A 26,158-nucleotide genomic window follows, 5' to 3' on the forward strand; every position below is an offset into this window, starting at 1 on the left:
AGCTTGAGGAGGTCACCTGCTTATAGAAAAGTCCATATCCACACGTGAGAGCCAGACAACAGGACAATAGTTCCCTCCTGAATCAACAGCTAATTTGTGGCAAAGCTCCAGGGTATAATTAACATTAGATAAATTCATTTTTATAACTGTATTTTAGATTCCCAACAGAATCCGCAGTCCTGGAAGAACCAATGTTATTGAGACATTTTTGTAAATTTCTAACCAGTTCAATACTATTTCCCTGGCTGCTGATTGCCTCTCCATCCCCCTCACCCCCTCTTGTTCCCTCCTACTCTGTGCTTCCGCCAGCTGAAGAACTTTCAGTCCCAAATGTGTGAGGCATTCTGTCACCTCCCGACCTTTGAACCTGCTGTTTCCCAGTCCTAGAACACCCTCCTGTTAGCTTCCGCCTCCCTTCCTCTGGAGAACTTGAACTAGACTTTAAAACTCAGTCCAGGTAGGTGTTTTTTCTTCAAAGAAGCATTGCCTGGCCCCTTGGGATAATAGTCAGTTAGTAGTGAATGTTTGATGAATAAGTGAAAAACTGATTCAGCAAGCCAGGCCTCTGATCTATTTGGAACAGTAAGGCTTGCTTTAGAATTCTCCCAGGTCTAGTTTAGAGGGCCTGGTGATTTCTCTTTAAGACAATACCATTCTAGGTATTTCCCTCTATGCTCCAGGTAGCCAGGAAAAAAGATGGGGTGAAGTGATATAGGTTCTAGTCTCATCGTTCAATTTATTTCCTTTGTAGTGATTCTGTGTGCAAAAGCATAATAAGAAAAATAAACGTGATTACCACTGATCAGACATTTCCAATTACACAAGCAAATGAAGGTTCAATTACTACTGTACTTTTTAATACCATTAAGGTAATACATATTTGGTACACATTACGGAGTACTGTGCAACACAGGCATTATATTTAATACCTTCTCGTTGTACTTGCTTAACTCCTTCAAGAACGAAGAGGCGTGTGATGCAGACACACCCACATCCACTGTGAGAGGGATGCGTGCAAGGCCCCCACCAACGGTGAACCCACCTGACACAGACAGGCCATCTTTTAGTTTAGTAAAAAGTTCATTTGTATTGTCATACAGCTCTGAGGAGAAACTAGTATCTGCCAGGGCCTGTAAAGAAACAAGTGGATGTTAGATTTGTGCACGTAGAGTTTTATTCCAATTCACCCATAATATTTAAATCTTTGCTTTGAAAAGTATCTACAGAGCTTAAAGTTATTAGAAATAAGGCTTTTAAAAGGCTAACTGGGGTATCATATTAATACTAAGATACAGAAAATAGGCAGTGTGTAGTGGTACTGCTAAAATATTTAGGTAAACACACACACACAAAATTCTGGTAAAATGCTGTCTTGTTCTGAGCATAGATTTCTTTAATGACCCTTCCTGTAGAGAAGGCCGCTTGGCTCTGCTATGGAAAGATACAGAAAGCCTGGTCTGGGTACGGACCGGGGCGGAAAGGGGCAAAGGAAGCCATGCAGATGACGATCATGCTGCCCATGAATGTTCAGTTATTTCATTCCGGGTACACAGTAGGGTTGCACTTCTCTGCCAGCTTGAACTGAGGCATGGTCTTGCGCCTTGTTTGAGCCAAGGAAGCAAGGGCTAAGGCCTTTGGATGGACAAATAGCATAAGTAGGGCACTGTTGCCTCAAAGCGCTGAGATTTCAGAATCCTGTGTTGCCAGGATTCTCGTCCTGTCTTGCCTGATACATAGGCCCTGAGTTCCAGGGATGTCCAACCTTTTGGCATCTCTGGTCCACACTGGAAGAAAAAGAGTTGTCTTGCACCGCACATTGTATACATTACAGTAAATGATCACAAAACAGTCTCATCACGTTTTAAGTAAATTTACCATTTGTGTTGGGCCATATTCGTAGCCACTCTGAGCAGCATTTGGCCTGCGGGCTGCAGGTTGGACACCCTGCGCCCTTGAGTTTAGAAAAATAGCACCATCCCTGCCTTCCAGCTTGGCGTATATGAGGCCTGATGGCAGATGTGGAAGTGGGTTGGGGAAGCCAAGTCCTTAAACACAGATTCCATAAGCCTGGCTTTAGCCTGGGTCAATATTTTTCCCTTCAGAAACTTGGAGGAGTGGGGAATATGCCTTGAAAATTGTTTAGAGTCCTAGGATTCTACCATCTCTCTCTATAGATAGAAAGTATATGGATACAATGTGTACGATTCATCCTCTCTTCTAAATGACACATTCCCAGGCTCAGTTCCGATAGGTCTGGGTTTCAATCTCATCTCTGCCACCTACCACAGTACAGCTTTGGGCCTGACACGTTATCCTTCTAAGTCTCTGGGGTTTTAGCATCTAAAATGGGAAAACAATAACATCTACCCCATTGTGCTGTTCTGGGAGAATGTGTATGCAAGCAGGATAACTGACACATAGTAACCATCTAATGAGATTTGTTGTATGGACATTCTCACCTGGAGGGTGAAGCTTGAGGAAGTGAATGGTCAGGGGCAGCCTGGGCTATGTGCTGCTACGAACAGCCAGGACACCAAGGAATTTTAGCAACGGAGAGAATCTCAGATCATCGGCAGTGGGCAAGCATTTTTCCTGTCCTGCCCCTGCTTTATAACAGGAGACTGGGCCCCAGGGCGGGGCAATGGGCTGCTCACGATCTTATACACCTTTGCCCCTCGGTGTCTGTTGGGGGTGGTTCCAGGGTACCCATGGATACCCAGATCCACAGATGTTCAAGTCCCTTGTATAATGGCATAGGATTTGCATGTAACCTACGCACGTCCAATCTCCCGTATACTTTAAATCATCTGTGGATGACTTCTAATGCCCAGTACCACTTAAGGGCTACGTAAATAGTTGTTATACTGTATTGTTTAGAATAATGACAAGAATTTAAAAAGTCTGTCCGTGTTCTGTACTGATGCAACCACCATAGATAGGCTAACCTCATAGTAGATGTCAGCAACAACGTAACATTTATGTTTCTGAATATTTTTGACCGATATTTGGCTGAATCCATGGATGCAGAACCTGCCGGTACAGAGGGCTGAAACTCCTTATATTCTACCAGGTCCACAACCTGGAAAGAGGTCTTCTGACTAACAACCCAGATAATAGGCCCCAAATATACTTTATCGATTTGGGTACGGAGCCGAGATGCAGCAGTCAGGGAGGTCACAGGTAGCTCACATCTCTCCCCAGCCCTGCCCTGCCTCTCAGCGCCCTGGAGCACTGAGCATGCAGCGGGCAGGCGGAAAGGGGCCTTCGGCCCCCAGCCAGCTCTACAAGGAACAAAAGCTTCCAAGCAACGCATCTGTCTCCACCAACATGCCTCTCCTCTCTGCCCCCAGCCCACTGTGGCCTGTGTGTGTCCCTGTTGAGACTCACTTCAAAGCGGTACATGAGGAAGTTGTAGGGTTTCCGGAAGTACTTCTCATCGTCACCGTAGTACAGACGCTCACAGGCGGGGTCATATCGAAGTTCCCTCCACTCCCCATTATACACCGTCTCACACTGGCCCCCGTAATACGTGGCATCGTACACACTCTGAGTTTCTTTCTGGGTCAGGATATTATACCTAAATCGAAAAGGCAGGTCGGTTTTGTGAGAGAGCACTGGAAGGGCAAAGACAGCACAAGGTATTCTCTGGAAAAACAGAGCTGGAAGTCTGAGCAGTGGTTTCTCAAACCGTGTTCCGTGGAACCCTTGAAGTACTTTCAAGGTCACTTTGGGTAACCATGGGAAACCAAGCAAGCAAGACCTGGGCCCTTAGATTCTCTTTAACTAAAGCAGCCAGACAGTCCTACTTGGCATCTAGAACAGTGCTCCCACCCAGGAGACATCCCTAGATGCTTACTGAGTAAGTGAGAGGAAGATATGCACAATTATCGAAAGTCCAAACACAGGAACCAGAGAGTCTGGTCCAGTTCCTCATCTCTGCCACATCTGGCTGTGTGACGTTGGGCAGATCACTGAACCTCTCTGTGCCTCAGTTTCCTCATTTGTAAAAAGCAGTTAATACTACTGCCCTCATAGAATTAAACATTACCTCTATGAATCCAAAGGAATAAATTTAAAGGAATAATATTCTACATGTACAGGAATCCTAAGAGTTTTTAGCAAACATGCAGCACTAAATACATGTCGCTGACAGTGTTTTCAGAAAAGGGATTTGCTGATTTTTAAAAAAGCAGGTGTGAAATACTGGGTGTCAGTCAGAGTGCTAGGCTGAGAATGTAATAATCCTCAGGCCATTGTCTGCGCGGCGGCACGAATGTCAGAGTGTGCACTCTTTGGAAGTCGGGGAGACCCCTGTTTAATTTCCAACTCTGTCATTTACTAGCGGTGCGATTTGGGGAACATTCTAGAATCTTCCTGAAGGTCCTTTTCCTCTTTTGAAAACCAGACATAAATAAAACTACCCCTCCTGGTTTTTGTGAAATCTAAGGGACAGTGGCAGAGTAAAACAGAAGGAACACAACGGCACATCCTGGTCGCTCCACAGTTACGCTCCCTTTCCCGGGGCCAGTGCCTTTCCGGGACTATTTTCCCAGGCCTCTCTCTCTGGGGAACTTCACATCTATCTGCTCAAGTACTGTTTTGTATTTTAGGCTATGGATGGTTTTACCATATGTGGGTAGCGATAATGTCAAACAGATGAAATACAGCTTTAATGATCTAAAAGAGAAAGTTAACTGAACAAAAGCATTCAGAGTTGGCTAAGCTTTCCCAGACGTGCCCATCAAAGCCTTTTGTGTTGCATAATAAAATGATCGCCTGTTGCTGCCTCTCAAACTCCTCTTCAGCCTTAAAGACCCAACTCAGATGTTGCCTCCTCTGTATGGCCTTCTTTGATTATCTTGCACAGACAGTCATCCCTCCTCTGTGGTCCGATGGCATTCAGTGACTGTCCTGTCACATTTGTTTTTACCTCTGTAGAAAGTCACAAAGGCGGAGAGATGAGCAGGGTAAAGACTGAATAAAACCTGCTCAAGGAATAAGTGGACAGTTATAGAGCGCCTGGCATACCGCAGCAACTAAAGGGAAGTTAACCTCCCTGTTCTCTTCCTTTCTTAATCTCTGTCTTCATATTAGTGGAAGCAATGCAATAATAGCTCCGATGAACTGAATAAACACTCTACCAGCCACTGAGCATACATACATTAGCTTTCAACCTCCTGACAGCTTTGCAAGGGCAGAAATCGAAGCTCAGAAAGACTAAGTAAATTGTAATCACGACTGGACTTTTCTTTACAGAGTTCTTAGAGGACACAAACCTGGGTTTTCTCCCTGTACTTCACCCTGCAGTTCCTACCTTTCCCCTATTGGACATATTTCTGCCTAAAGCTTATAAATACAAGCCCTTTAACAGGGCCAACAAAAATGCAAAGGAATGATAAGCCCCAAGATTGTGCTGTAACCCTAAGCCTACATCAGTTTTGGAAATGAGGTTGCAAAAGTAGCAGTGAGAAGAAAAAGACATAGTCAAGAAATTCCACTTTGGGGGAATCTGGGCAGCAATATTCACACAAGAATACAAAAATATGTGTATTAGCCCTGGCTCGTATAGCTCAGTGGATTGAGCATGGCCTGCAAACCAAAGGGTCACTGGTTCGATTCCCAGTCAGGGCACATGCCTGGGTTGCAGGCCAGGTGCCCAGTACAGGGTGCACTAGAGGCAACCACACATTGATGTTTCTCTCCCTCTCTTTCTCCCTTCCCCTCTCTCTAAAAATAAATAAAATCTTCTAAAAATATGTATAAGGATATGCATTGCAGTGTTTCTTTATTAGAGAAAAATGGGAAATAATCTAACCTTTCACTAGGAAGTAGTTACATAAGTTATCATATAATTATACTATAGGAGAAGAGTTGACAGTATTTTTTAACAGAGAGCCAGATAGCAGATATTTCAGGCCTGGCAGACTGCAGGTCTCTGTAGCAACTACTCAGCACTGCCATCGCAGGGCAAAAGCTGTGCTCCAAAAACAGACAGCAAGCTGAAATTGGCCCCCAGGCCATAGTTTGCTGCAATGGAGCACTACGGTGCTTCAAACGAGACAACGAAAGTAGGGGGGAATCTTCAAAATGCATTATGAAGTGAGAAAGGCAAGTTATAGACTATATATGGTATGATTACTATATATTTATGTAAACTATACTTATGTCTAGAATGCACAAAACATATTATAGGCATGTTTTCCAAACAATGTGTATTGTCAGTGCACTTCTGCATGACCTGGACATGCCTACCCCACACTGTTAACAGGCGCCAGCTCTAGGGAGGGCTGTGAGAGAGGGTGATTGGGTGGGTGCAGGCCCAGGAGGGTGAAGGAAGACTTTCAGTTGTTACCCTAAACATGTGTGACTTCTGTAACAATAACTAAAAACTAAAGTCTGGGGAAGGCTTCAATGAGAAAAACATGTCAGGGAAGGCATCCGAGATCTTGAACAGAAAACCCATCCGGATGCCAGCTGTTGGGAGTGGGGGTGGGGCCATGCCACCAGTTTGAGTGCCTGGTGTGGGCAAAGCCCGTTCAGGACTTTGAAATGCTCCTGACTGAATCGTGTGGGACCAGATCAGGGCCTGTGATCTTTCTGCCAATAAGCAGGTAATTCTTTTTCAAGTCAAACCTCAATATTTTCTATTTCTCTCTTCACCCTACAGTCACTTTCAAAATCTACATTAACCATGTTTTCTTGGTGTAAAGGGCTGAATTGCATTCCCCCCTAACATTCATATGTTGAAATCCTGACCCCCCGAAAACCTCAGACCTTGACCGCGTTTTGGTGGTAGAGTCTTTATAGAAGCAATTAAGTTGAAATGAGGTCAGTAGGGAGGGCTGTCATCTAATAAAAAGGGGAAAATTGGACCCAGACACATACAGAGGGAAGACCATGTGGACATGCAGAGAGAATGTGGTTATGTACAAGCCAGAGAGAGAGGCCTCAGAGAAAACAACCCTGCTGACACCTGATCACAGATTCTTAGCCTCCAAACCTGTAAGAAAATAAATTTCTGTTGCTTAAGCCACCCAGTGTGTGGCGCTTCATGGCAGCCTGAGCAAACTAATACTATTAGTCTGAAAGAAAATAGAATTTTATAGTCCTTTCATGAGTGTGGGCCTACATGCACTTATAGGATTTTACCCTATCTGGTGGGTGGGCTGTGGTATTAGGGCAATGAGGCCATCGTGGACGAGAGCTGCATTTCCCAGCACCTCCCCTGACCCTGAGTGGGCTGCAGAGTGGCCAGTCACTCTGTGATGATTACTACATTTCCCCGTTTCCACATCTGTGAAGATCAAGTTGATCACATTGATTTGTTCCGATTCAACCAATACTCGGTGAGCAGCTATTATGAGAAAAGCTCTGACATCACGGCTCACTCGGTAAAAAAAAAAAGTTTATGTTCAAGTTAAGGGACAGGATCCAAGACAAATACAAAGTGCTAGCAAACTAACAGCACTGAGTGTCACTATGGGCGGGTGCTAGAGAAGCAGAGGTGATGAGAGCTACTTTCATAGGCAGAAGGACGTTGTAACAGATGTCCCAGTCTGGGTAAGTGCTGGAAGGGCAGGACACACAAAGAACTCTGGGAGCAACGAGAGAGGACCAAGCCAGAAGAGTATGTGGAGCAGGTGATGCCTAGGGGTCTTCGTTAGCTTGGGCTGTGTAAAGTACCACACATTGGGGGACTCAAAGAACAAACATTTTTTTTCTCGAAGTTCAGGAGGTTGGAAGTCCAAGATCAAAGCACTGAAAGGATGGGTTTGTGGCGAGGCCTCTTCCTGGGCTGCGGGTGGCCACCTTCTTAGCATCCTCACGGGGCCTCTTCTCTGTGTTTGAGACCGATCTCTAGGGTTTCTTCCTCTAATAAGGATCTGAGTACTATTAGATGGCCCCACCCTATGACCTCACTTAGCCTGACTGACCTCTCCTAAAGGCAATGTCTCCAAATATAGACACACAGAGGTTAAGGATTCATGATATGAATTTCAGGGGGACAGAAATCAGTTTGTAACACTAGGTAAGAAATTAGCTTACCCTGGCTGGTGTGGCTCAGTGGATTGAGCACTGGCCTACAGACCAAAATGTTGCCAGTTCAATTCCCAGTCAGGGCACATGCCTGGGTTGCAGGCCACGTCCCCAGTAGGGGGCACATGAGAGGCAACCACACACTGAGGTTTCTCTGCCTCTCTTTCTCCCTTCCTTCTCCGCTGCCTAAAACAAATAAGTAAAATCTTTTAAAAAAAGAAAGAAAGAAATGAGGCAGGTTAGAAACATGGGGAAGGACATTTCAGAAAGAAGGAGTTAAACTTATTAAAATTCAGAGCAAAAGAGTGTGACGCAGTCCAGGAACTGAACCTGAGCAGAATGCATGTGATAAAGTTAGAATCAGGGTTGACAGCAGATAAAGACAGTATGGCCAGGGGGTGTGAGTAAGCGCTGATAGAGAGTCAAACCCCTCCCACGTCACCCCAAACCCATTTTCTTCACACTGTGCCATCCTGGTCTCGTGGTTATACCAGCAACTACAGTCCAAAGCAGAATGTCAACAGGGCTCCTGGAGAGCGGCGTGCACTTGGGTCAGAGGTGAGCTGTCCTCTTCAGACATCGGGGAGCATTCGTGGAAGACGTGGCTTCTTAGATGGGCCTTGGCAATGGAATTGGTGTGAGAGGAGTGGGCGGTAGAGTGGGCAGAGGAGAAAGGAGAGGAGGACGCCCGGGCAGACGTGGAGGGAGAAACGGAAAGCAAGCGCGTCGGGTAGGCAGGACTGGGTAAGCCCCCTGTTGTGGACTGAATGTTTGTGTCCCTGCCCCACCCCCACCAAATTTCTTGTGTTAACACCCTAATCCCCGCTGTGATGGTATGAGGAGGGGGACCTTTGGAGGTGCTTAGGTCAGGAAGCTGTAGCTCTCGTGAACGGTATTAGTGTCCTTCTAAATAAGATGCCACAGAGTGTCCTAGTCCCTTCCAGTCTGTGAGGATACGAGACTTGCAAGAGGGCCCTCAGCTGACCGTGCTGACACTGATCGAGAACTTCCATCCTCCAGAACTGTGAGAAATACACACATTTCTGTGGTTGGTAAGCCACCTGGTATGCGGTAGTTTTTAGAGCCCACTCGGACGAAGACGGCCCCTTAGACGGACAGTGACACCTGCCTCCTAGGAAGTACTCCATAGGACCCTCGAAAAAGACCCTCTTCTGTCTCCCAAACTGACTTTCATGATTGGAAAAAAATCATTCTGTGCCCCCAGATGGCCAGAAGGCAGCAACTCACCCAAGAGCTGCCCTCTCAGATCCTGGAATAGGGTCATACAGGCTGCAGTCGTTTTCAGGGACCCTGACATCGTCACAGTTCTCCTCGTCTGAGCCATCGGAGCAGTCCTGGTCTCCGTTACACACGAGGTGGCGTTTCAGGCAGCGACCTGAGAGAGGAGGGGCTGTGGGTGCTTCTGGAGCCTCCCAGACCCGCCCCCTCCCCATGACCCACATTGGTTGTCACCAAGTCCATGGCACATGTTATCTCCCCTAAATTTCCCCTCAGCTCTCTCCAACCTATTTCATCCTCTTTTCACCCTCCCTGCCTCTGCCCTCCTTACAGCCTCACTGTCTCCTACCCACAGCCCCCCAGCCCAGGCCATGATCCAGGCCCCTTTCGAAAATCTAGCTTCTACCTTACAGCCCCAGTGATCTTTCTAAAATGACGATCTGGCCCTGTCATCCCCATGATCTTTATCCTGCAGTGGCTCCCCATTTCTCCTCAAAATGCTATAGTCTGGCCCCGGGGTTACCTGCTTGGCCCACGCCCTGCCTCTCTTCTCAAGGGCCTGATCTGCAATTATTCGAACTGATGGAAAACCCCTAAATTCCTGTGCTTTTGCACATTCTTTTTCCTAGGAACTCTTTTTTATTCTCTAAGTCTCAGTTCAGGTATCATTTTGAAGACTTCTCTGACTCCCCAAAGCAGATTCATGTACCCCCTGCTAGAGAGTCCTACTCAGCCTTGTACTAATGCCCACCCACTGTTTACCACACATTATTGTTGGCTCCTTGTAGGTTTTTCTCCCAAAGACACTTGGGAGTACCTTGAGGTAAGGCACGTTATTTTTTCTTCTCTGTACCAGTAGTAGGTCATACTTCCTGGCACGTAATATGTGCCTAATTAATATTAAGTCAATAAAAGGATGAATGGGTGAATTATATCTTTTCCAAATGAATCAACAGATTTTCCTACAAACTTCAAAATTACTTGGCTTAAAATGCAGATTTCTGGGCCCCCTCTTAAACCAGCAGAATGACAGTTTCTAGGGTAAAAGCTCAGGAGTCTGCCTTTTAACAAGCTCCCGAGGAAAGTGTTTTGCATGTTCAGTTTGACAAGCACATCTGTTATCCCACTGGAATGCTACTCACCTGTCTCTTTACACTGGAAATCCTGTCCACACTGTGCTTGCCTTACACAGGCTGTGGATCTGTGACAGCTCATTTCACCCCAGACATCACCACTGCAGATGGCTCCTCCGAACTTGTTGGGCTGCAGCAGGCTCCGGTATCGGTACTAAATCAGAGTTTGGAACCAGACACATTGTCTATCAATCAACCAAGAGTGGTGCAGGCAGGTCGCAGCTCAGCATACGGAATAACTGTCTAATAATTGAAAGCTGCCTAAAAGGCTGTCTTTTAAAGAAGAAATCAGTGTTCATAAAAAGTGATGTTCAACCAGAGGTGGCACAATCACCAGCTGGAATATTGAATAAGGCCTCCAAGCACAAATGAAAGGCTTGAACGAGATATTTCTAGGGTCTTCCTATTTGCTAGGAAGAACCACCTTCCCCTCCTTTTCACTGAGTTCGTTCCCACTTATCTTTCAAGATCTGTGGCTTAGCTCCTCTGACAGCCTCTCCTAACTAAGTAACATTGCACACTTCCCTGTGTGGCCCTCTCTTCCTAGATCTTGTCTTATACAGTTGTGACCAATTGTCCACTTGTTTGTTTACCTTTCTCACGAGTTTAGAAACAGTTTGCATGTGGAAGCAGGGGTGGAGAAAGGGAGGACCATGTCTTATTTGGCTTTGTCCACTTGACCCTTTGATGTGTAGTCAGGTACCCGGGAGGCACTTCTACACGTTTGCTGCTTTTCCTTTGCAGCATTTCTTCTGGCCACGGCAACCTCTTTCCTTGAGACAAAGCTCATATGGTTCAGTGGGGTTAACCTCTTCCGCTCAGTCACAGGGATGTCTGGGTATGAGCCAGGCGGGGCAACCTGAGCACCATATCTGACAAGTTACAATGATTGATTCAAGGATCAGTTCAGGGCTCAACCTTAAGGCAATCAGGGCCCTGTGGAGGATTTTCTTTCAGAACTGTTGGAAAAGACCGTTTCTTTTTACTGAAGTTACTGGGAATTGTGGGCCTCAAGTGGGCATCTTGCCTACTGTGTAGAAAGAGCCCATGCACGAGATAGACAAAGAGCTCCAAAGACATCGTCTGAGGCCCTGGGTCCAGCTTTGACTGCAGAGGAATAATGCTTATTGAAAGAAGGATGGGAAAAACAAAAATACACACCAAACTTAGAGCTCTGTGATTTCATGACACCGCAGCAGGAGGAAGCTGCACGTCCCTGCCTTCCCATTCCTGCCTTCGAGAAGCTTGGGGTCTAACTAAGGAGACAAAATACATAACAATACAAAACAGGCTGTATGGAGAGTTCCATACAAAATGTTCAAAAAGGCAATGCAAGGCCCCACATTTTCTACCGCCTCTGACCTTGAATCAGCTACTCAGGCCTCTCCTTCAAGAATGTTAGTGAGTAGAAAGGCAATGATTTGGTGGCAAGATATATGGGTTCCTGACCAGAATCTATTTCTTGCTTGCTGTGTAAAGTATCAGTGCTTGATGCTCTGTGCCTCAGTTTCCAGTCTGTAAAATGAGACGGTCAACCTAGTTGACCTTACTAATAGTGATTACCAGAAGTTCTTTTACTGTGCCCTACATCTGAAAGAGCCTGGGCGTGAGAATTAGACTGACTTGGGTTCAGATCCCAGATTCATTTACCAACTGACCCTGAGCAAGTCATTTACTTCTCTGAACTTCCGGTTTCTAACACGTAAAATGGGTGTAACGACACCTTACCTTGAAAGGGTTTTGTGAGAACCAAGGGAGAGAATGGACGAGGAAGCCCCCAGCCCTGGGCCTGGCATATCACTGGTGCTCAGTAAACAGAAGTGGTCTCTACATCATCATTTTTATCATGCAGTCTTTCCCCCATGACTGGCGGGTCGGTGTGAAGCAGCGCAGCTTCGCATCTCTTTCCTCTTGCCCGCTCTGCCTACTTAACTACTCATGGGCAGAGAGGCAGAGGCAGCAGCAAGAGGCAGAGATCACACCCCCCATTCGCCTTCCCTGCTGCCTTCCAGGTGACAACAGCAGCGAAGATGAGTGAACTCTGTGCAAGGATTATGGTTAGTGATCAATTTGGAGATACGAGGATATCTTCATTCTCCACGCACATCTTGCCCCACAACGCAGTAAATAAGGGAGCGCTCAGCAAACCACCTCACAGCCAAGTCTCTTCTGGACTCTTTAACAGGTTCACCGGCGTTTTCAGACTTGCAGTTACTAACATGCAGAAAATGGTGCTGGTAGCTACCACAGACTGAGTGCTTATCATTGGCCAAACACTTCACATTCTTTGTCTCACTTAATCCTTACAAGTTTGGGAGGTTATGTACTGTTATTAATCCCATTTAAAACTCAGCTGAAATTCCAGTTCTACCATTTACTATATATGTGTTACTGGGTAAGTTGCCTAACGTCTCCGACCCTCAGTTTTGTCGCCTGTAAAATGAGTGCTGTGGAGATTAGTGACAATACATGTAAGGAAATTAGCACTGTGCCTGGTTGCTGGCATGCAGTCAGCAATCATACTTACCAACATCACCATCCTTCTCATAGCCAGCTCTTGGGCTACTCCAGAAGGATTTATGACTGAGTGGGAATTGGATCAGGTGACCTCTAATATTTTTATTCTCCCTACGGTTCCGGGAGTGGCTGTAGAATGAAGTGGCCACGCACATGGGCACGTTAGAATCACACTGATCACGTTTTCTATCTAGGCTCTGACACTTTCTTAATGGGCAACACAAGCAAAGGGCATGATGCCGTCTATCCCGTACAGCTGGCTGTGAGAGTCAAATAAAACAATTTATTTAAAGCATTAGCACAGTGCCTGGTATGTAAAAATGATTTAATAAAGTGGCCGCCAATGCCATGACAATGGATAACAAGGATAACATCCTTTCTATGGTTCCTTACTGGGAATAATGGTGCAAACATGCGGTTTGTTCTGACCCGCTCCCTATTTTCGGGGTTGTTATCAAATAATGAAGACACTGTGTTGCAGAAGGTTGGTACAGACACTCCCCGAGGGACTTCGGGCGGTAGCCTGTGGTTTGTATCATTAAGACATAATTTCCTCTTTTTAACTAGTAGATCATGTTTCTTTCCAGAAATGCACATCTTTGTGTGGTTTTGAGAGGAAGAAACATATTAATAAAGGGAAGCTGGAGTGTCTTTTACTTAAGTAACAGGATTTAATTAGTTGAAGAGTTGCTTAAGGAAGTCATTCAATTCTGATTTAACCTATAAGTTATTCATCTGTGCTGTATGTTATGTCATCTGTAAACTGCAACATGTGAAAAAATGCAGCTTGGGATCTACAGTCGGTTAAATAATGGCCGTACAAAGAAATCAAGTCCTGACCCTTGAAAGTCGTAAATGCTACTTTGTTTGGAAAAGGGATCTTTGCAAACACTGTTCAGGTTTGGGAGAGGAGATTACTCTGAAGTACCGCGGTCGTCCCGGCAGGCCTTCGCAGTGGGAGCAGAGGGAGCGCACGCAGACATGGAAAGGAGACGCAGGGGGCAATGCGGCTGCAGAGGCAGAGTGACGCCGCCGTACGTCAAGGATTGCCCACAGCCACCAGAAACTCGAAAAGTCAAGAGACAGCTTCTCCCCTGGAGCCTCCAGAGGGAGTGTGAACTTGCCGACCAAGTTTCTGACACCCCGTCTCCAGAACCGGGAGAGAATGGATTCCTGTTATTCGTGGCAATTTGTTACAGCAGACCCAGAGAATGAATAGAGGATCTCAAAGCAAAATGAGCATTTGGAGGACAGTCTAGGAGTTTTCAGCGTATCTCCAAGATGGGAAAGGCAGAACAATGAAGTTCAGGCTTTGATGTTGAATAAACTAGGTCCACATTGTGTTTCCATCACGCTGTGGTTTTAAACAGCTCGTTCACAAGCATTTTCACATCTAGTCAAAGAGTGGGTTTGGAGTAAGGAAGACCATCAGCCACATCAGCAAAATCTCACGCAAGAGAAGGACAGGGCTTGACTCAAGCAGTGGACAAGGAGGTGAAGAAGAGGGCACAGAGAGAAGTGGTAAAAACAGTTAATGTGCCAGATGCTATGAAAAGCACTTTGCATGCATTACTCAATGCTTATAATAACTCTATGATGTGAGCATTGTTACTTTTCTCACTTCTAGATAAGGAATGGAAAACAGAGAGAAGTTAAAAAATATGCCAAAGTAACACAGCAAATAAGATACAAAGACAGAATCTAAGCTGTAAAATTGGAGCCTAAATGTTTACACTGGGCAGTAGAGTGCCAGTTAGACGAGGTTCAGGCAGCGGTGTGCAGGTGTGTGGGGGGCAGGGGCCTCGGTGCATCCCGCCCTGGGTGCATCCAGCAAAGGCGTGTGTTGTCTGTAGAGAGTTGAAAAACTAATAAAACAGAATAGAAGCTAGTCTGCATTTGATCATCACATGAGCCAGGGACTCTGAACAAAGTCAGACTTTTAATATTCCTCCCTGCCAGAATGCTGTTGAGAAGTGCTCCCCACATCCGCCCACCCTTGGTGTACCACTGAGTTCACCCACCATCGTGGACCACTCAGAAACACTTAGACATGCAAATAGAAGCACATCTGTTCATTGGGTGCGTCAGCCTTTTCAATGTATAGAAGTGGAGTCCTTGGGAACACCCTCTGTGGCATGCTCTGGTTTATTTCAGCTCACCGTAGGTCACGGACAGCTAGGCACGTTGGTATTGCTCCATTGGCCCCTCCAGATGACCCACACTAGAAGGCAAGCGATTGGCCAGGACCCAGAGAAGCCATCTGAGATCAGTGTGCCCCAGTCCAAATAACCACTTCTCTGCACATAAGCCATAACATACACACCGTTTGCAGCCTCACCTAATAATGCCTCCCCAACAAAATCAGGAGAGGCGGAGAAAAGTTCTACTATCCAAGGCTTCCAAGCACCTGTTTCTAGACCCAATTTCTCCCCGGGCCTCCAGAATTGTAGACCTGGCTGCTTATCCCCATTGGGACGCCCAGGACACAGATATTAAACGCCCCAGAACTGGTCAGCCAGGCCTTACCTTTTTGTCCTGGCACGGAAAACAACCCGTCCACTCTGACCAGCTGCTCAGCTGGCAGTTAACTGCTGTGGGCGTGGAAGTCTCAGCAGCCCGGCTCACTCTGCTGAAGGGAAGAAGACCCCTGCTTCAATGTAAAACATTTTTATTATGGCAATTTTTATTTTTCATATTAAAAATGCAAAATGCTTTCTTGTATGAAAACAGATGCTGAATTTTTCCTAGTTTCACTGAGATATAGTTGAAAAAATTATATATATATATATATATATATATATATATATATTCAGGTGTCNCTGAGTGTATATATATATATACTCAGGTATACAATGTCATGGCTTGATATACATATACATTGTGAAATAATTACCACCATGAAGCCCACCAACACATCCATCCCCTCACAGTCTCCTTTTTTGGAGAGGGCAAGAACACAGTATCTACTCTTACGGCAAATTTCAAGTACACAAAACAGTTTTATTAACTACTGTCACCACACTGTGCATTGCACCCAGAACTTACTCGGCCTATAACCGAACGTTTGCACTCTCTGACCCTCAACTCCTTATCTTCCCCTCCTTGGCCCCTGGTAACCACCTGCTGTTGCCTACTTTCTGGGTCTGTGACCTCAACTCTTTTTAAGTTCCATGTATAACAGATCATACAAAAAAAGAGATCATACAGTTTTCTCTTTGTCTGGCTTTAATCGCATAGCATAATGTCCTTCAGGTTCATCCATGTTGTCACAAATGGCAAGATTTCCTTTTTTTAATAGCTGAACATAGGTTGAATTTTCTAGGTTTTAAAGTTTGCCCATTGATTTGGGCATCTGGGTCCCGACAGCAGCAGAACTCGACACAGCTTATAAACTGTTCCTTTAACCTTCAAGTTTCCCGGAGGTGGGAGTGGAGAGAGAGCAGGCAGAGGAGGGGCATGTCCACCGCTGCTCAGTTACTCTTACTTGAAATGTTCGGTTCTAAGGGTCCTTCCAACACTTGAATGATTTTATCTTCCTTGCCATGAATGACATGTGCTGTTTTTAAAATAAAAACACATGGCCTGTTGCCCTTTCTTCTTTTCCAATTTCTTCTATTGTGGTAAAGTACAAACAATATAAAAGTTACCATCGTAACCATTTTTCAATGCGTGGCTCAGTGCCGTTAGAAACAGTTGTAGCACTCTGCCACCATCACCACCGTTGATCTCCAGAACTCCTTTCATCTCCTGGCGTCACTTTGGAGATGCAAATTTGGAGCCAAGGAAAAATCTGTGCATGTGTCCCTTCCAGTCAATCACACTTTTGAAAATGAAGAGTGAAAATTTTATCATGCTCCTATTGTATGCAGGTATGATGCTAGAGGATTTATATCAAAGCTCATTTTTAATTCTGTGTGAATCCTACTTTTAGAGTGACAAGCACTGAGGAAGTGAAGGTTTTTGAAGAGTCAGAGTAGCAGAAAGTCCAGTAGTTAAAAACACAGGGTCTGAGCCCTGGCTGATGTAGCTCAGTGAAGATTGAGTGTGGGCCTGTGAACCAGAGGATCGTGGTTCGATTCCCAGTCAGGGCACATGCCTGGGTTGTAGGCCAGTTCCCAGAAGGGGACATGCGAGAGGCAACCATACATTGATATTTCTCTCCCTCTCTCCTTCCCTTCCCTTCTAAAAATAAATAAATAAATATTTTTAAAAAACAGGGTCTGGGATGAGAGAACTGAGTTTGAATTTTCGCCACATGCTGACTTTGAAAACTTGAGCCAGACATTTCACTTCCGTGAGCTACAGCTCTCCCATCAGTAGAACTGTGTTAAACATAATATTACCTAATAGGGTTACTGGAAGTACATTAAAATATGTATGAAGTGCTTATTAAAGGTTGGCTTTCATTATTACATGCTACAACATTACATGGATTATCTCATTTAATCTCTATATGATCCCAGTAGGCAAATATTATCAGCCCTATTTTGCATACAAGAAAGTCGAGATTCTTCAAAGCTAAGCAACCCCTGAAGTCATAGCCCAGGGGTGACAAAGGCAGAACTTGAACCAGTTGGCTTGACAGCAAAGCCCATTTCCTGTGCCTCATCCTGTCCGCCTGCTCCAAGCCTGAGCTTCTTCCCATAGCATCACCACCTGCTCCCGTAGCTTCAAAGCCTGGTCAGTCCACTGGGCAAAGTCGGAAGGTTGTCTGCCACCACCAGAATTGCCCAGCCTCTGAGAACCAGGCAGCCTCTGCTGCAATGAATGGAGCACCTGTCTCCCTAAGGTAGGGACAAAAGAAAAGAGTGGCCCCAATGTCATGCTACTTCTACCATGCTGCTACTCATGATGAACAGCAAGGGGTAATTCTGAAATGTTAGTAGCAGTGTGGAATCTGAAAACTTATCAGTGAATTTTATTGGGCTCCGTTACATGAAACCCATTAGTCTGTGTACACTTTGAATGCATCTAACACCCATACAGGATGTTTGTATCATTGGGCACTTGGAAACTTGAAAACTAATGATTCACTAATTATACATATTTTTTAATATTAATACATTGTTATGCAATATAAAAAGACAAATTTATTAAGATTGCCAGTGATGTTCTCAAGCTCATACTAGTGGATATGTGTGTCAAAATCTTAATATTTGCTTAAAGGCTCAACTTTCGTCTTTGGTAACAATAGCATTATTTGATTTACTTGAAGTGCTGGGCTCTCTGCTCACTTTTGAAACAAAGCCTGCCAAATATCTGGGCCTGAATAGCCAGTGTGACGGCTATTCTGCTGAGTAAAAGCGATGTCCCAGGAAAAGGTGGCTACTTTCCCCTGCGGCACAAACGCCTGCTTTTTCACAAGACAGCCGTTGCACTCCAGGGCAGCAGCAGGCCTGCACGCATCCCTCCCGTTTTGAAACATGGGATTAAAAGAACATGTGGTTAAAGACTGAGACCTAATACAATCGATGAGTTTCACTGTTTCAAAAGGGACTTTCTCAAGTACAACTTAACTTCCTTCCTGCGAGCTTGGCGCTGATTCCCTTGACTTGTACCAAGGCCACAGTCGTCAGACCTGCTGTTGCTTGTTCACCATCAGCGCAAACAGAAGCACAGTGAAAGGTCAGACGTCTTAGTGTTTTTGTGAAATTGTTGTGAACTCACAGGATCCCCGTACCCCCACCCCCAACTGAAAAGATCTCAGGGACTCCTTGAGTTCTACAGACCACAGTTGGAGAAAATTGTGATCTATGAAAAGTTGCTAGTGTGTACAGAACACCACCCCTACTGTCCCTTTGAAGAAAACCTCAGGGCTCAACTTGAAATATCCATCTCTGTTCCAAGTTCTTTCAGGGTGCTGGAAGCCCTTGTCATCTTTGTCAATGAGCCATCTGACACTCTGGCCTCTCTGTTATTTTTTCTCTTCTTCAGGGGCCTTTCTTTTTCTCTCCACTCTCTTCCATGGTCACATCCTGGATCTTCTCACTTTCTGAGACAGTGTCTCCTACAAATCGCTAACTCACAAGTCATCTGAGAATTAGTTCTCTGGGGCTCCACCGCCTCTTCTCTTCTCTCTTACATACTCGAGAACTCCTACCACTCTTGTTTGGTCCTCATTGGGTCTCCATTCTCTTGACTCCTAAGCTCCTTCTCTTTCTATTTTTCTTTATAACAAGTTTTTATTCCATGACTTATAATTCCTAGACACAGTTCCCTTGACCACACCCACCTCTAGAAGCCAATCCTGGATGAATCCAACTGTCCACCTCAGTCCTTGGTTAGCTCCCAGAATTCTTTGTCTCATCACAAATTTCTCAACCATTTCCCTAATGGTTCCTTAGGGAAATATTGCTCACTACCCAGACTATTTAGATACCTCAATTCATATGATTTAGTCAAGCTCTGTGCATTTTCTCAACACTTAATTATCACACATGTAATATTTGTATAATTTCTGTTTTCTCCATCAGATTGCAAGCTTGATGAAGGCAAGTACTGCCTGTGTGTTTGCTACGGAAGTCCCAGCACCTATCATGGTGCCAGACCCAAGTAAAGTACTCAGTAAATATTTAGGAAAGGAAACAATGAAGGAAGGGGAAAAGGGAGAATTAAGAAGGGAGGGGGAGGGGAAGGAAAGGAAAGGAAAAGGATAGAAGAGAAAGAATGAGAACAATTTACGAGAAATAGATTGCATTATTTTGAGATTTACTTAAATCTAATTTTCAGTTAGAATCTAATTAAATAATTCTGGAATCTAGACATTCAAATGGCTCGAGGTTTGGTCCAGGTGTCATCTTGCCAATAAATTGTCCCAATAACATAAGTTTGAAGCATAGGAACATGGAGAAAGACAAGGGTTCTAACCATTGAGAGGTGGGAGGGAAGGTTTAGGAGCAGAAAACGTCTCCAGCACTAGTTCTGCACCTCACTGTAGAATTGTCAAGATAATGTCATTGGAAGCCCACAGAGACTGCATTATGATGTCAAAATGGAAGGAAACAGTATTAATGGATGGAAGCCAAAGCCTAGACAGAGTAGAGCTATGTTGCCGCAGTTTTAAAAGCTTTGTGACATGCTGTCTAGACAGAGGCGCACACAGTAATGCTATCGCCGAAGCAAGAGCACAAAAGGTGCACGGGATGGTTCATTACATCATTTCAGGACTCCAACCTTCTAGCCAACAGCAATATGACCAGCCTTTGCTCTTATCACTCCAATGAATTTTTTAATGTAGTTTATTTTTTTGCTGATTATAAAAGTAGTACATTCTCCTTAAAGAGAACATAGAAAAGATAATGAAAGAAAAAAATGCCCCAGTTCCTACCAACATTAATATTTTGTCCCAGTTCCCCTCACTCTGGATTTTCATCGCCTAGTTGAGGTCGTATCGAGTATTGCATTTTATATCCTGATTTTCTGCTTGATGGTGCTGCAGAAATGTAAACTGTTTGTGATGGCTACACATTGTTTCACTGCCCTAATATCAAGCAATTAGATTATCGAGCACCTAGGTTTTCTGTAGTCTACGTTACATATTGAAGATATAGCCAACACAATGGGATGGCTGAGTTGAAGAATAGAAGTGATTTTAAAGCTTATGACACTTATAGCCCAATGGCTTTCCAAAAGAATTGTATCCATTTTTCAATGACTTAGGGAACCATTAATAAGTCTGTGGATGAGTAAATCTCAGCAAATGGTTTTAAAGCATCTCCCAGCTACTGAAAATCTACTCGAGCAATAAGACACTTAATAGAGAGCCCTGGGACTGGAGAGTCTTTGATTCTAGTTTTCAGCCTGCATGTACCTTGCTGCGATGCTATGTTCAAGCTTATTTAACTATCTGGCTTTTAGTTTTCCCTCTGTAGAACTGCACAAGTCAATGTAGTGCTACCAAGGGCCTCTCAACGTGTTCTCTCTGGAGCACCAGTTCCCAAGAGATGTACCTGAGCTGGGGGAGGAAAAGGAAAGTCACACGGCCAGCTACATTTGGATGAATTGCACACAACACCCTACCTTTGGAGGTTTAAAGTGCCCGATGACATATTAAAGGCTCTGAGAAGTTCCCATCTTAGTTTACTTAACCTAGCATTTATGCAATTTTTGAACACAGGTCATTTCTTCAAGTAACGTCTGTTAGACTATGTAACACAGTTGAAGAAACATTGATGTAACAGAAAGGGGTTTAGAGTTCAACAGACATGAATTGAAACCCAGCTTCTGCTACTTAATGAACTTCGATTTTCTTTTTTTAAGAGTTTTTGAATTTTTTAAAAGATTTTATTTATTTATCTTTAGAGGGGAAGGGAAGGAGAGAAAGAGAGAAGTCTCAATGTATGGTTGCCTCTCGTGAGTCCCCTGCTGGGAACTGGCCTGCAACCCAGGCATGTGCCCTGACTGGGAATCAAACCGCGATCCTCTGGTTCACAGGCTCGCACTCAATCCACTGAGCTACACCAGCCAGGGCTGAACTTCAATTTTCTTATAGCTAAAAACAAGGGTAATCAAAACTTATAAAGCTGTTTTGAATATAGAATGAAATTATGTATGTAACATACAGAAGATCCAGAGACACATGAAAAGATGTTCGATATCGCTAGCTATCAGAGAGATGCAAATTAAAACCACGAGATACCACTTTACACCAGTCAGAATGGCCATCATAAACAAAGAAACAAACAACAAGTGCTGGAGAGGTTGTGGGGAAAAGGGGACCCTAGTTCACTGTTGGTGGGATTGCAGACTGGTACAACCACTATGGAAAACATATGGAATTTTCTAAGAAAACTAAAAATGAATGTGCCTTTTGACCCAGCAATTCCACTGTTAGGAGTATATCCTAAGAACCCTGAAGCACCAATCCAAAAGAACCTATGCACCCCGATGTTCATAGCAGCACAATTTACAATAGCCAAGAGTTGGAAGCAACCTAGGTGCCCATCAGTAAATGACTGGATCAAAAAGCTATGGTACATTTACACATTGAAATTCTATGCTGCAGAAAGGAAGAAGGAGCTCCTACCCTTTGCAACAGCATGGATGGAACTGGAAAGCATTGTGCTGAGCGAAATAAGCCAGGCGGTGAAAGACAAATACCGTATGATATCACCATTAACAGGAATCTAAACAACAAAACAAACAAGCAAGCAAAATATGACCAATGACACTCCAATACGGAACAGGCCGACAGGGTCCAGAGAGGAGAGGGGAGAGAATCATAGGGGAAAAGAGGATGGACTCACATGAACAAGTATAAAGGACACATGGACAGTAACTAAGGTGGGGGGTGGAAATGGGAGGGAGGTCGGGAGCACTGGGGGGGCAGGGATGGGAATATAAGACAGAAAACTGTACTTGAACAAGAATTAAATTAAAATTAAAATTAAAAAAAAGAAAAAAATCCCTAAGCATAACCCTAACATACACATTAGTTTCTTATCTCCAACCTTCTCACCCTATATGTGCTCATCAAACTCTCCATCATAGTCAAAATGTATTGCATGCTGAAGCTTTATAGAGCCATGGATTGGTGAGATTCTTCCCATCTGCTTTTTTAAAGAGAGTGGCACATTGGGCAAAGGATATAAAGCCTGGAGATGAACATAGAGCTTGCAAGCCCAGTGCTCAACCCCAGATTGTGGCCACTTCATCAATTTAGATCACAAAATAACTAATTAGCTACCAATCCTAAACTAGAAGGTCAGAAACCCTAACCCTAATTATTGCCAGAACAGGGCACCTAATACATTGGCGCAGCTTATATTCAAAGCTAATTGTCACTAATTATATCATCTTGAGCCAGTTCCATTCAGTTATATGGAAATTACATCATGAAACTGACGTATTTTAAGCTTGACTTTGAAAGTGCTGAGTCTCCAGTGACCTTCCTGCTGCTACATCCAGCGGGGAATTCTCTGGGTTGGTTTTACTTGCTCTCTGTTAAACAGTTTCCTTCTTGAAATCTTTCCCCTTTGGACTCCATTCATATTACACTGCTTTGCTCCCTTCCCACCTCAGTGGCCAGTTCCCTTGGACGTTTTTAAAATCTGAAATTCCACTGTGTGTAAGTCTTGCCTTCCTTCTTCTCTCTTTCTGCTTTTCTCCTTCTTGAGAAAGTGAGATCCATTTCCTGAGCTTCGCATACCATCCACATTAATGCCTCCTAAATTTGGATCTTCCACTTGGACCACTGCTCCAAAATCCTGTTTCGCTCATCTGACTGCCCATGTAATTCCTCCATGAGGTCTCTCAGGTGTGGCAAACTTAATGGCTTCAAATACAAACTCTTAATGTTCCCCTTTTAACTGGCAGGAAGTTCAACCACCACAGCACACGGTTGCTCAAGCCAGGTACCCAGCAGTGGTCTTTAATTCCTCCCCTTCCCTAGCCCCCACATCCAGCCCTTGGGAAATTTCTGTCAGTAATATTACCTTCAAAATGTATCTCAAGTGTCTTCCCTCCCATCTATCAGTACTGCCCCTGTCCTGATTTAGGTACCATTATCTCTCACCTAGATCATTGCTGTGGCCTCCAGGGAGCCAAGACCTTCCACATCACTTTCCTCCAGTCCCTTCTTTGCACAGCTACAAGGATGGTCTTTTTCAATCAGAAATCAGGTAATATCGCTCTTCTACAAGACCATCTAGTGGCTGGCTGTTTTTCACTACGCATAGACTAAAGCCCAAATTCCTCATCACGGTGCCCCGGGCCCTCTGTGATCTGGCCTCTGCCCACTTTTTGACATCCTCTCATGGCACAGTCCCTGCTCTTATGCTCCTCGCATCCTTCAGGTCCGCGAGCATGACCAGCCCTCTCCTATGGTAAGGTCTTAACCCGTGCTGATCTCTCCATACGCCCCTCCTTAACCTCCATGGCCTCTCAGGTTCAATGCCAGCCCTACAGAAACCCCGCCCCCTACCGGCCTACCTTCCGATCGCTCTGAGGTCCCGCGCCCTCCAACGAAGGGCCCTGTTTGTTCCCTTTCCTAGCAGTTATCACAAATGTCACTGAAATGTTTTGTTTACATGTTTACTGACTGACTCTACCACTATACTATAAATTTCTTGAGTGTGGCAACTCATCTATCTATGTAGTTCACCACATAGCACCTAGCATACATGGAATATTGAATAAAATCAGTATGAACCCTAACATTGAAAACATATGATATGCTTCTACATTTTAATGATATACTTTTCCTGTTATTAGTTCATGCTTACCATTTGCTTATTATAAAATCTTAATAGAAAAATAGTTTTTTGAGAAAAATATTTTAAAACAATGATGATGATGTAAGATTTTGTTTGGGGGGAAAGAAAAGGTGCCATTATTGAATTTTTAAAGTTTGAAATCAGTGGCCGAGCTAACAGATCCATGCCAACTGGCACATCATAAATTTGTTCTAATTTTTCTCAACCATCAGAGGGGATGTAAATTACCAAATGACAACAACATTCACACAGCCACTAGCAGCAGTTCACTGAAGGCTTACTCAGGACCAGGCATTGTTCTAAGTCCTTTTCATGCATTTAATTCTTCCTCTTGCTTTTCTCCCATCTTCTAACTCAGAAAATGTACATAACTGGTCTGAGGTCACACAAACACTAAATGCCTGTGCCAGAATCTGAATACAGAGTGATGTCACCATGCAGCTCTCCGTTTTCAAAGCCAGGGTCAGACACCCTGGCATTAGACGCAAAGACCTCATGATTTCCTACTTCAGCACTTCGTAAATTATTTAATTGGTTCTCTTTTGCCTTGACTTCAAATTTGCCTCTTCACTGATTTGTCTTGTTTGATAAGTTCATCAAACATCAGGATTTTTCATTCATTTTCAAAAAAGATTACAACGATAATCTTCCATAATTAAGAGTATCTCAGCAGAGATTTCCTTGACCATAGTTCCCTCGCCTTTATCTTCTAATTATTAGAGATGGATTTTCTGATTTTGTTCAAAATTGTGTTTGCTTTAAATACAAGTTGCAAATTAACAGCTTATAAAAATGCCTTCCTCCCTTCCGAGCTGCTACCTAAAAAAAAAAAATCTCTCTTGCCCCAGCATTTAAAAGCAATAATGATTTAAAATTGAGTCATCCAACCAGAATTTGAATAAAATAACTCTAATAAAATAACTTTAAAATAACGATCTCCAATGTTGGGCAGATAAGGAGTGCTTTAAAACTGTCCCAGTGGTGAAATAAGGAGATGCTTAAGCGCCACAAAATACTCACTGTTAAGACATAAAAAACATGACAGCAGGTTAGAAAATTCGGGGAAGTGGACTTGGCCAAATGCGATGTACATGCGAGAGGACAACTTCCATTCATTACCCCACTGCAGAAGGTACACCTGTTTCTACCAAATGATCTAGCATCCCCACAGTCTTTTGCTTTTTCCTGTAATTTTATGTACATTATCTAATTGTGTTCTCCCCAGACACCATGGGACACATAGTCTTATGATTCACAAACAGAGAAGTAGAGGATGACTGTCCAGCAGTACTCAAGACAACTATCATTTATTGAGCTGAGTATATTGTATATCCGGGATCTTATTTCATTCATTAACTCTCATGAGAGAGGCGTTAGTGTTCTCATATTACAGATAGGAAAACTGAAGCCCAAAGAAGCGAAGAGATGTGCTCCAGATCACCCGGTGCCCGAGTGTTAGAAGTGTGATTTCCACACAGGCCCATCTGCCTCCAAGTGCCCTCCCTCCCCACTGCCGGCCAGTCCTTCGCGGGATTAGTAATGGCACTAAAAGAGGCCACATTCTAACCTAAAATGGCCTATTACAAACATGACAGTGTCTTTGTTTCCCCCAAGGTGCACCCTGCATGCAAAGAGAAAAACGGCCGACTCACCGGTTCACCTCCTTTTGTGTGGTCACCCCAGGCTGACAAGCCATCAAAGACAACATGAAGAAAGCAAGAGCAAACATCTCCTCCAGAATCTGCCAGCCTCTGTCACCTGAAGGAATGAAATGATCTACTCGGGGAGCTGGAGTCAAAGATGTCTACAGGCTGGGACCTCGAAGATCCTATGTTTGAAACGAACAGAACTCCCTTGGTTCTCATTCAGATGCTGTTAATTAGTTACTATGGTATTGATTAGCCAAACACCCTAGAACCCCTGACACCAAAGGCCACTGTCCTTCAGACCTATTGAAAAACGATCCCCATAAGATATTCATTTAACCAATACCAGCATAGCAAAGGGATCTTGTTTTCA

General features: G+C 44.2%; 1 protein-coding gene across 2 annotated transcripts in view; it reads right to left on the minus strand.

Annotated features, from left to right (window-relative positions):
• The window catches only part of C8A (complement C8 alpha chain), a 58,244-nt gene extending 32,334 nt beyond the window's left edge, over nt 1-25,910 (minus strand). The window contains exons 1-6 of one of the 2 annotated variants that reach the window (XM_037043169.1): nt 25,792-25,910; nt 15,453-15,552; nt 10,419-10,563; nt 9,286-9,433; nt 3,388-3,577; nt 930-1,130 (exon numbers count right to left, since the gene is read on the minus strand). In XM_037043169.1, the coding sequence (XP_036899064.1) occupies nt 930-1,130; nt 3,388-3,577; nt 9,286-9,433; nt 10,419-10,563; nt 15,453-15,552; nt 25,792-25,868 (861 nt within the window). In that variant the 5' untranslated portion in view covers nt 25,869-25,910. Of the gene's footprint in view, nt 1-929; nt 1,131-3,387; nt 3,578-9,285; nt 9,434-10,418; nt 10,564-15,452; nt 15,556-25,791 lie in introns of both variants that reach the window. The other variant, XM_037043168.1, reaches the window with a different exon arrangement.
• Between the last annotated feature and the right edge of the window lie 248 nt (nt 25,911-26,158).

This window comes from Sturnira hondurensis, unplaced genomic scaffold (genome assembly GCF_014824575.4).
Source record: "Sturnira hondurensis isolate 20B ecotype Veracruz unplaced genomic scaffold, ASM1482457v3 Scaffold0004068, whole genome shotgun sequence".
Classification (NCBI taxonomy): Eukaryota; Metazoa; Chordata; class Mammalia; order Chiroptera; family Phyllostomidae; genus Sturnira; species Sturnira hondurensis.